Consider the following 9,843-nt stretch of genomic DNA (forward strand, 5'->3'; position numbering starts at 1 on the left):
GAAGCGCGGCGGTGCGGGGCGGGGCCGTACGAGCAGCGGTGCGGGCTGCGTGCTGGGCGGTGCGGAGGTCCCTGGCGCTTGGGTTGTGGGCAGCACGCTGTTTCTCGGTGCGTTCGCCGAGCTCGGCGATGTATTGCTGGCATCTTCTTGTAATCAAATTTACTTGTGAGTTTTGGAAAGCGAGCATGGAGGAAGTTTCCTGCTAAGCCAGCACGCGTTCCTTTGGGTATCGTCTCCGCGTTCCTGTTGACGTTCGGGTAGCGGCGGTGCTCTCGGCACGGCCGTTTTTTTTTACCGAAAAGCTGAAGACATCCGTTCATTTTACATCTGGAGTCGGACTTCAGGTACTTTTCCATTCGCGCATCTGATGTAAATTTCTTGAGGAAGTTTCCTGTTCTTCTGTCAGCATGGAGAAGAAACTTTGAGTAAGAAGCAAAGCGAGAACTCAGCACATCAGCTGGGGTAGACGGGCAGAGTGACCCGTGGGGTTCCATCCTGCTCCAATCTCTTCCTAGAAGTACAGAAAGTTGGAAGGGAGATGCAGGGCAGGAATGAGGGGGAGGGCACGTGGAGGAGCTTCTGTGAAGCGGCAGGAGAGACGTGCTGTGTGCCTTGCACAAGCACAGACCTTGGCTGCAACACACAGCCTTAACCCCGAGGTTGATGTTGGGGACAGCAAGGGAGCAGGGCTGTGAGGTCTCTGCATTAGGGTATCCTATGCGTATATCAAAACTAAAGCTGATATTAGTACCTCTGTGTGCATATAAACCTCTATTTGGGAGTGCTCGTGCACTTCTGTACCATGTTAGTGCGCCAGTTGCTTAGACGGAGTGAAATGCAGCCCCTGCAGAAAGCACTGGCAGATTTTGGATTGCTATCAGCGTTGTGGTGTTTGTCAGAGGTGAAACGTGTCTGGCTGTGTGCTGGGTTGGGGAGAAGGTTAAGTGGTAAATTTTAATTCTGTCTATGAAGTCCCGAAAGCAAAGGTGGAGTTCTTGGGTGATAAGGGGGAAACTGAGCTTGGGTTTGTCTCTGTTAATTAAGTATTGATTAGCCATTAATCATGGTACGGCAGAGGCATGTGAGGAACCTGGAGCTGGCTGTGTGCTCTCTGGCACCTTGTGGCTCCGCTGCTTTCCTGGTAGAGTCTGTGCCAGTGGTTCCTCATCTGACCTGCATTGATTTTGGCAGGATAAAGGGTGACCTTGTGTGCCTTTGGTTTTATTTTCACACTTGGGGGGCTCTGTACAATCCTAAAGGGTATGCTGGATTGCTCTGGGCTCAGTGGCAGAGTATTTGGACTTCTCTGCTTTGAGTTTCTTTTTATTGTGTCAGAAGACTGAAGAACTAGGTACCTTCCTCATGAAATAAATAGGAAATAAGGAAAGTTAGGGCTGCAGTAACTATTTATCAGGCATGCTAAGTGTCTGCAACTTCTGCAGGCTTCACTCATACGCTGGGTTAACAGCAGTTCCAGAGGCAGGAAGTTGCCAAAGCGGGTTAATCTTTACAACAGCCAGTGCTAAATACCTGGTTTCTTGGGGATGTTTTCCAACTGGGCCACGCAGATGAGTAAACAGAGCAAGAGGGAAGAGCTTTCAAATTCAATTATTCCACGAAATTAACTGGCAAAGGGTGCTGTAGAGTCAAGGTTTAGGAGGATCTTATAGGAAACGGGGGTAGAAAGTCTTCATGTTACAAGGAAGAGAAAATAGGAGCTGTGGAGACACCTGCTGGTTCGGGGGAAGGCAGGCTTCTATAGGCTGGGCCAGGCTGTTTTTACAGCCTTTAGCTCTTTGCTAAGAAGACTGGATGACTTGAGCACCTTGCAAAGCATATGCCATCGTTTATTAGGATTTGTGGTCGCTTTGGCAAATTTTCTTCTTTGATCTCTAAATTAGAGCAGGCTTTTGACTGTGAAAGGCCTTATGCATGCTTGAGAGGCAAACTCTTTTCCTCTTTTATGATGACTATAGTGGTTACCCAAATATGTAGCAGAAGAACAGGCTTGAACCCAGGTGCCTTTGTTCAGTATTCTTGCCTTATGGTTGTCAAAGGTATTAAATGGTCTAACCCTTAGCTGTTTGGTAGGTCCATTTTGAATGGACACGGCTCAACATTTTAATAAAAAGCATATACATTTATGTAATACTAGTTTTATTTGTTGAAGCTTTAAATCATCTCTTTCACAGAAAGAAGAGCTAGTTATGTCAGCACTGAGCTGGAAGCCCTTTCTCTATGGAGGCTTAGCATCAATCACTGCAGAATGTGGTAAGCATTTCTGTAACTCTGTGATTCCTTTAACTCAGATATAGTGCCTTTTAGTACCAGCTTAGTTCTGTGCTGTCGGTGGTGCGGTGTTATATGGTCTTCTCTAGCATACAGCATGAGAGTGTCTCTTCAGTATGACCGAATAGTTGCTCAGAACTTTGGTCTAGTTTTAAAACACTTCTGTCTGCAAATTCATATCCATGTCTTGTTTTAATATGACATTTGTCTTTAGATTCTGTTCTTGGAGTGTATTGATCTGATGGTAGATATACACAGCTCTTATTTTGCAAGGGAAGGCAAGTAAAGCTGTTGTAGTGCCTGTAAACACAGCGAACATGAAATAGTTGGATGGGAAGCAGGTAGACCTTCTGACAAGCTGCCTAGAAGGAAAGGCGTGATGACCTAAAATGAACCACTTTAGCAGAGTCCTGGTAAAAGAGACCATATGCTTTTCTTTTCAGGAGCGTTTTTACATACGGTGGTATTAAATAAAGGCTGGTGTTTCTTATGTCTTGTTCTTTGTCTCTTTTGTTTAGGTGAGCACTTGCTTAGCACTTCTGTTTGTCTCTTTTTTTTTCCCCAAGGTACTTTCCCAATTGATCTGACTAAAACACGTCTGCAGGTTCAAGGTCAAGTTAATGATGCCAAATATAAAGAGATCCGCTACCGTGGAATGATGCACGCCCTGGTCAGAATATTCAGAGAAGAAGGATTGAAAGCCTTATACTCTGGGTAGTACAAATTGAGTTGCTATTGATGAGTATAAACCCATAGTGGTTAGACTCTTGGGTTTCAGGTTGATAAGGTATTTGGAGGAGATGTACTGTCCTTCTCAGTCTGCAATTTGAAAGCCCAAGCTTAATTACTTCAGGCTCTGCTCTCAGCAATATCACTTGGTAGCTTTTTTTTTTAATGTAATGACCTACATTACTTTATAGAATGATGCTACAGTTCTTCCATCTGTGCAGTACTTCTATAGTGATTTCGTTATTCATCTGGAGAAAATTGAGCTTAACTTTTGTTAGTTTACTTTTTCTTACTTTGGCATGTAACTATGCATGTTTTTCTTTAAAAGGTGTAAGTAGTGTGGATGTAGTTTGCAGCTGTTTGAGGCAAGCTTGCCAGCTATTTTATTGATCAGAGTTCAAGGCATGCCCTGAAAGTAATTCTCCCACAATTCGTTTATGCTCTTGCAGTCTTTATTAAAAAATAAACCTACACAGACTAAAACCCAAAACAAGCCTCCCTATCCAAAACCAAACAAAAAAACCCACCTTGCTTTTGTCTCCAGTGGGATTAAAGTATAGATTTAAATGAACAAACCTTTGATTGGTCAGTAGCTTGCGTTCAGTCTCCCACTTTAAAAAAGAGTATTTGTTAACCAGACTATTGCAAATCTGAGCAAACTTATTTAATATTATCATTGCCCATTTTTATAGGATTGCACCTGCAATGTTACGCCAGGCTTCATATGGAACTATAAAAATAGGCACTTACCAGAGCTTAAAAAGAATGTTTGTTGAACATCCAGAAGGTGAGTAATTTGTGTGTGGCTCTTTAGTTTCTTGGGAGGTTTTAGGCTAACTCTGCAGCTAAACTTTTTTATTTTTTTCATGGAGTAGATGAAACTCTGATGATAAATGTTCTATGTGGCATTCTTTCGGGAGTAATTTCATCATCTATTGCCAACCCAACAGATGTCTTAAAGGTAATCATGTATTTGTAATTGTAATTTATATGGAGTTTGAACTTAATGTCATCTTTGTTTCCATTGAGGAGTTGCAGAATCTCCTCTGACTTAATGGTCACCTCTAATGAAAAAGTAAGAAGAATCTTCTGTTGTGATTGAGAAGTGTGTTTTCTAAAACCACTGTGAAGTTCATCCTTCCTAGCCTAGTGTGGTTATTTAAAGGCATTTCTAATGGAAGCTTTTGCTTTAAGCATAGCATCAATTGTTTCCCAATGTGGTGTCTATATTTGGCTCTCTTTGGATTTCAGCAAAGCTTTCAGTACTGTCTCTCGTGGTATCTTGAGACAAAATGTCTAGCTAGACAAGTGCATAATGGGATGGGTGAACAGTTGGCAAATGGGTTGGGATCAAAGGGCTCTAAATGGGGTTCCATGAGGCTACCGACCAGTCATGGTGGGTTTCTCCAGGACTCAATTCTAGGACCAGTTATCTTCAACATTTGTATAAATAATCTGGATACAGGTGTCGAATGCACAGCAAGCGACTCTGATCTGCAACTGGGGGGAGTGGTGGACTCCTTCAAGGGTAGAGAGGCCTGGAGGGAGACTTCAGCAGATGAGAGGGCAGAGTGATCACCAACTGTATGATTAGTAGCCAAAATCTTCATCTTTTTACTTTCCATTTTTGAGGTGTTCTTATGAGAGCACTGTAAGGGACATCTTGCAGGAGCCATCTGCCCATCTAATCTAAATGGTGTAATGGCCAAGTACAGAAATAGAGGTGACTTAATGCAGCTAAAAACTACACCTCATACTGATTCAAAATTAGCTTCATGGTAATGCCAGCTATCAATTTGTATTCAGAGAAATTGACCTTGTTGTTTCAGAGACTGTAACTTGCTGTGTTTTTAAAAACTGTCTTAAACTATTATTGGTCTTCTGATTGAAAAATATTCTATTTGGGTCTTCAAATAATCTCAGATCAGAATGCAAGCCCAAGGCAGTGTGATTCAAGGAGGAATGATGTGCAACTTTATCCAGATCTATCAAAATGAAGGAACTAAAGGATTATGGAAGGCAAGTGCTTTGAACCATATCCTACATTTTCAGTACACTTTGCTCAACTGTATTTCACCTAGAGTATTCTCAAGCAAAACATGGATATGCGGGTAGCTAAGATGCACGTGGTTTGTCTTGACTATTTCACTCCTGGTGTCTCAGTGACTTTTAACAAAGAATTTCTACCAGTCTTATATTCAACCATTAGTCAAGTCTTATTTTAAAGACATCAAAAAAAAGGCTTAAGTTAGGGTGACTGCCTCTTGTTTTTGCTTTGTAAAATTTCTTGACTGTATTCTATGTAACAAAAAAAAAAATCAGCCAAACAAAAAAAAACCAACAAACCAACCCAGAAACTCACCAATGAAACTACAACAAATCACAAACATTCAGAATATTGTGTAAAGAAGCTGATAATGAACATGTTCTCTAGCTTAGGATTTCTTGTACTCAGTCTTGTAGGTTGTCTGTTTTACTGCCTACTGTGAGTGACTAAAGGAAGGTTGTTCCAAAACAGCTGGAAAATAGAAATGGTTTTCTAAAAGCTTCTCCATCTGTTTTGCTTTTCAGCCCATCTTCCCCTACTTGTTAATTTTGCAGTTAGTTTTAAGGGCAGCTGTTTTTGAGATCTTAGTTGACCACTGATGTAAATTTAGAGGTTAAGCAGAGAGATGGAGTAGCAAGAAGAAGCAGAAATCAACATTTATTCTGGCCAGTATACAGTGTACCTGACAGATTTGTGATTTCTTGCTTTGTACTAGAAAATATAGTATTTTCTGATGGTGCATGAAGATGAATTATGTTTTTTTTTTTTAAACTCTTCAGGGGGTATCTCTGACAGCACAGAGAGCTGCTTTAGTTGTTGGAGTGGAATTACCAGTATATGACTTCACTAAGAAGCAAATAATCACATCTGGATATATGGGAGACACAGTTTATACTCACTTCCTGTAAGTTTGTCTAATTAAATCTGCTCCCGTAGCTCACCATTGGCTGCGTGGAATTAATCTTGATTTTATTTTGATTTTTTTTTTTTTTTTTTCCCCTTCTGAGAAGATACCAATCTAGTTCTGTTCAATCAGTCTAAATGTTACTGTATTTCTGGTGTGTTTATGCTTTTCAGTGTGATAGCAGTTGAAATTACACATAACATGAAAGTTTATTTAGGATCTGAATTTAACTTTCTTTAGAATATGGAATCCTATTTTGTGGATGGTCTGTACCATGAAGATTTGAAAATTGAACTCGGGAAGGTTCGAGTCAAATAATTCTTATTTTAAGAGGTGTAAACATCTGTAAAAAGTGTCTTTATATAGGGTGTTTATATGAAATCTTTGAAGATGAGGCATTGAAAATAAGAAGTGATTTTCACATCAGTGAGCTTGTTTTTTTTTTTTTTTTAAGTTAAACATCAGAAGTGCTGATTAGACGCTTTCTTTCTTTCTGTGGGAGGCTGGGTTGATTTCTGTGCTTTCTTTAAGCATGGTAGGTCAAACTCTGTTAAAACTTTCTTTTCTCAGCTCCAGTTTTACTTGTGGGCTAGCTGGAGCCCTAGCATCCAACCCAATTGACGTGGTGAGAACACGCATGATGAATCAGGCAAGCCAGCTGAGTGGGGGGCACTCAAACTACAAGGGTACTTTGGATTGCTTGTTACAAGTAAGTAGCTTACATATCATCTTCAGTAGAAACTGGTGCCTGGACAATAATGTAGGTGTAGAACTTGAAATTGTGAGTTTATGTAGAAATTAATCCAAGTAACTTCTCTATGCTCAAGAGGGCTGCACTGCCTATTGCTTGGTGTGAAAAGCAGCTGCTGTTGTGGTGGGTCAGAAAAACAGCTAGCTTAATGTACATACAGTGAAAAGTTTCAGTAATTAGATTAGAAGACTACTTAGCAGCATTGTTTTTACTTTATACAGAGTTTGGAAGTTAGGGATGTGACTTCTTCTGCAAGGTATTTGAAAACTATTTCATGACAAAAATACCATTGTCCTTTCTTGCTTGGCAGTACGTTTGTACTGCTATGGCTGTGCCATAGAGATGGCTGCCTTCCAGTCAAGTAGGAGTGACCAACAGGGAAGTGAACATATCTCTTGGCTCAGATTTTCTTATCACAGGTTTACTGCAGCACCCTGGAAGCAGATAAGTTAGGGTAAGTTTGACTTGGGAAAAGAAACCTGCAGTTGTTAGTGCTTGAACACACAGGTTTAATCAACTTCCTTTTGCAGTAGCTAGCCTCTTAGAGGCTGAGAGTAGGCTGTGTTCCCCTTTGTCTGGTGATCCTGTTTTTACCTCTGGGTCTAAAGCAAGAATTGGGAGGATTATGTGCATACTTCATCACTTTTAATTTTCCTCACTAATTGAGTTATGTAAATGTGTTCCTGTTTTGTTTTCCAGACCTTGAAGAACGAGGGCTTCTTTGCACTCTATAAAGGGTTTTGGCCAAACTGGTTAAGACTTGGTCCTTGGAATATCATTGTATCCTTTAAAAGGTGTGCAAAACAGACTAAGCTAGCCTTGCAACAGGTACTGAGAAGTTGTCAGAGTACTTTTCCTTAATGGACCATCATCTGGTGGATCATTTCCTTAGTCAGCTGCTCCCAGTCAGTCAGTATATATTTTATATGTATATTCACTGTTGCACTTTGAAGTCTTTTTCCATGTATCTAACTCAACTTTGTCTAGTTGTGTTTTACTGCCTGCTAATCAGAGCCCTGCAGAAAGCGACCTGACAATAGTAATGCTATTCCCATGAGCAAATCTACTTCAGTTTATTGAAGCAGAGAAAAAAGTCTCAGGGCTCTCACAGGGGTCTCCTGCCTCTTATTCTCTTTTCAGGATTCTTAGGAACAGGGAGAACCATTGGCTTAGCTAGTCTTGAAGTTTTTCACGTACAGCAGTTCTCTGAAAGCAAATTTGTTTGTATTATGTAGTACTACCAACAATCAGCACTTTCTTTATAAAGAAAGGAAGTAGCAGTGGAAGGAAGTTTGATACACAGCACTGTCCTTTAGCAGTAACGCCACTCTTTTTCTCTGTGTGAACAACAAACAGTTCTCCTTAATAATTGTTTCAGTTCTTTGTGACATATGAACAGCTGAAGAAATTAGACTTGTGATGTCCTGATCAATATACTGAATTCAGCTCACTGGCTTTAGAGCAACTTGCAAGTTACCTTGAGTAGGTCCAAGGAAGAGGTAATCAGAAGACTGTTGAGGAGAACCATGTAGAAGTGAAGTGACTTCACTGCAAACTCTGGCTTCTTTGACACGGTGGCTTGCTCACATGGTTAAGTGAATGATGTGCACTATTTTTGAGTCTGAACCAAAAGAAAACACCAAAAACAGCAATGTTGAAATGGTGGAGACACTCACAAAAAGCAGTAACAGCTGAGAATGGGATGTCAGTATTTTAGCACATAGGTTGCCCCCCAGAAGGGTGGAGCAGCCTAGAAGGGATGCCATCTTTGCCTTAAAATGGGAACCACTAAAAGGCCAGCCTTCCAAAAAGCTATCTTCCCCCACGTAGCACCCCCAAAAGGCTGGTTCCCTACTATAAAAACAAAACACAGCCTCCAAAAGCAGACACTTCCACAAAGAATTTTTGTACCCCTCCAAAATAGCCACTAACCCTAGAAAAACTGGTGGTATTCTTCCCCAACCAAAAAAAAAAAGAAAAATAAATGAAACAAAGATCTTCGCTTCCTTGAAGATGTGCAAAAATCCAACCCCTTAAGGTGTAGACATACCCAATCCCCCCAAAAAAAAACAAAAAGGAACATTTTCAAGAGATGTGTAGATGTGGCATTCAAGGATACAGGCATGGTGGTGTTGAGTTGACAGTTGATCTTGGAGGTCTTCTCTGATCTTAATTTTTCTATGAAATCCCCAATGTCTAAAAACCCTATCCCTCAAGTAATACCCCAGATAGACAACTCTTCCCCCAGTGGCTGCCTGCCCTGGGGTTGTGCTCACTCTGGCTGCCCTGTGGATGGGCATCCCACCTCAAGTTCATGGTTAGGAGGTGGGTTGTTAATAACGCACAAGGCCATTTCTCAGGTCAGATGGGTTTTGTGTATCTGCACACATTGGTCTTCACTGTAGTTGTTGCCACGCTGCAAATTGAAATATTTGTAAATACTTTTGTACAAATGATGTATGTCTAACTTTTATTATGCGTATTAAAGATTTTGAAATAATCGTGTAGTGGCACTGAACTGCTTTCACATCTATTCCAGTTGGGGGAGGGGGGTAGCTCTTTAGATACTTTAGGATCATTCCCAATGCTTGGGTCCCTCTGCTCCAGTGGGGTCACCCAAAGCAGGGTGTCCAGGTCCATGTGCAGGACCTGGGGAAATGGCAAGTTGTACCAGAGGAGGTTTAGGTTAAACATGAGGGAAAACTTTTTCTCTCAGAGGGTGGTCAGGCACTGGAATGGCTGCCCAGGGAGGTGGTGGAGTCGCTGTCCCTGGCAGTGTTCAAGAGGTGGATGAGGTGGCCTGGATGAGAAGCTACGAGGTATGGTTTAGTTTGTGGTAGCAATAGTGATGAGAAGACGGTTGGACTACATGATCTTACAAGTTGTTTCCAACCTTGTGATTCTATGATTCTATGGCTCTGGGGGATCTGCATGGAGGAACGCCGCAGCCTCAGATTTCCCTTCTGTGAAGGGCTCCCCTGTGCAGGGCTTCCCCGCGACCTCCCCGCCGGCAGGGGGCTCCCGCTCGCTTTCTCTCTCCCTTCCCTCGCCACGCGGCCCAGCCCGGCCCCCGGAAGCGCCGCCGCGCGTTCCGCCCCCCTCTCCGTTCCGTCCCGTCCCGTC

At 41.9% G+C, this 9,843-nt stretch overlaps 1 protein-coding gene across 1 annotated transcript; it reads left to right on the forward strand.

The window, feature by feature from the left end:
* The first annotated feature begins 7 nt into the window (after window positions 1-7).
* Window positions 8-8,790, forward strand: SLC25A30 (solute carrier family 25 member 30). Its single transcript, XM_003203327.4, has 10 exons — window positions 8-344; window positions 2,193-2,271; window positions 2,856-3,003; window positions 3,711-3,805; window positions 3,894-3,979; window positions 4,942-5,037; window positions 5,845-5,969; window positions 6,540-6,678; window positions 7,420-7,500; window positions 8,099-8,790. Exons 2-10 carry the CDS (start codon window positions 2,208-2,210, stop codon window positions 8,138-8,140), a joined length of 876 nt encoding a protein of 291 aa, XP_003203375.1. The 5' UTR covers window positions 8-344; window positions 2,193-2,207; the 3' UTR covers window positions 8,141-8,790.
* Window positions 8,791-9,843: the final 1,053 nt, after the last annotated feature.

The sequence above is a fragment of the Meleagris gallopavo genome, chromosome 1 (genome assembly GCF_000146605.3).
Source record: "Meleagris gallopavo isolate NT-WF06-2002-E0010 breed Aviagen turkey brand Nicholas breeding stock chromosome 1, Turkey_5.1, whole genome shotgun sequence".
Classification (NCBI taxonomy): domain Eukaryota; kingdom Metazoa; phylum Chordata; class Aves; order Galliformes; family Phasianidae; genus Meleagris; species Meleagris gallopavo.

Excerpts from the sequence above, each read along its gene's own strand:
- SLC25A30 (XM_003203327.4), top strand. The coding sequence starts at position 2,208 with ATGTCAGCACTGAGCTGGAAGCCCTTTCTCTATGGAGGCTTAGCATCA. Across the intron at positions 5,038-5,844 it reads GAACTAAAGGATTATGGAAG|GGGGTATCTCTGACAGCACA; the intron begins GCAAGTGCTTTG and ends TAAACTCTTCAG. Across the intron at positions 5,970-6,539 it reads ACAGTTTATACTCACTTCCT|CTCCAGTTTTACTTGTGGGC; the intron begins GTAAGTTTGTCT and ends TTCTTTTCTCAG.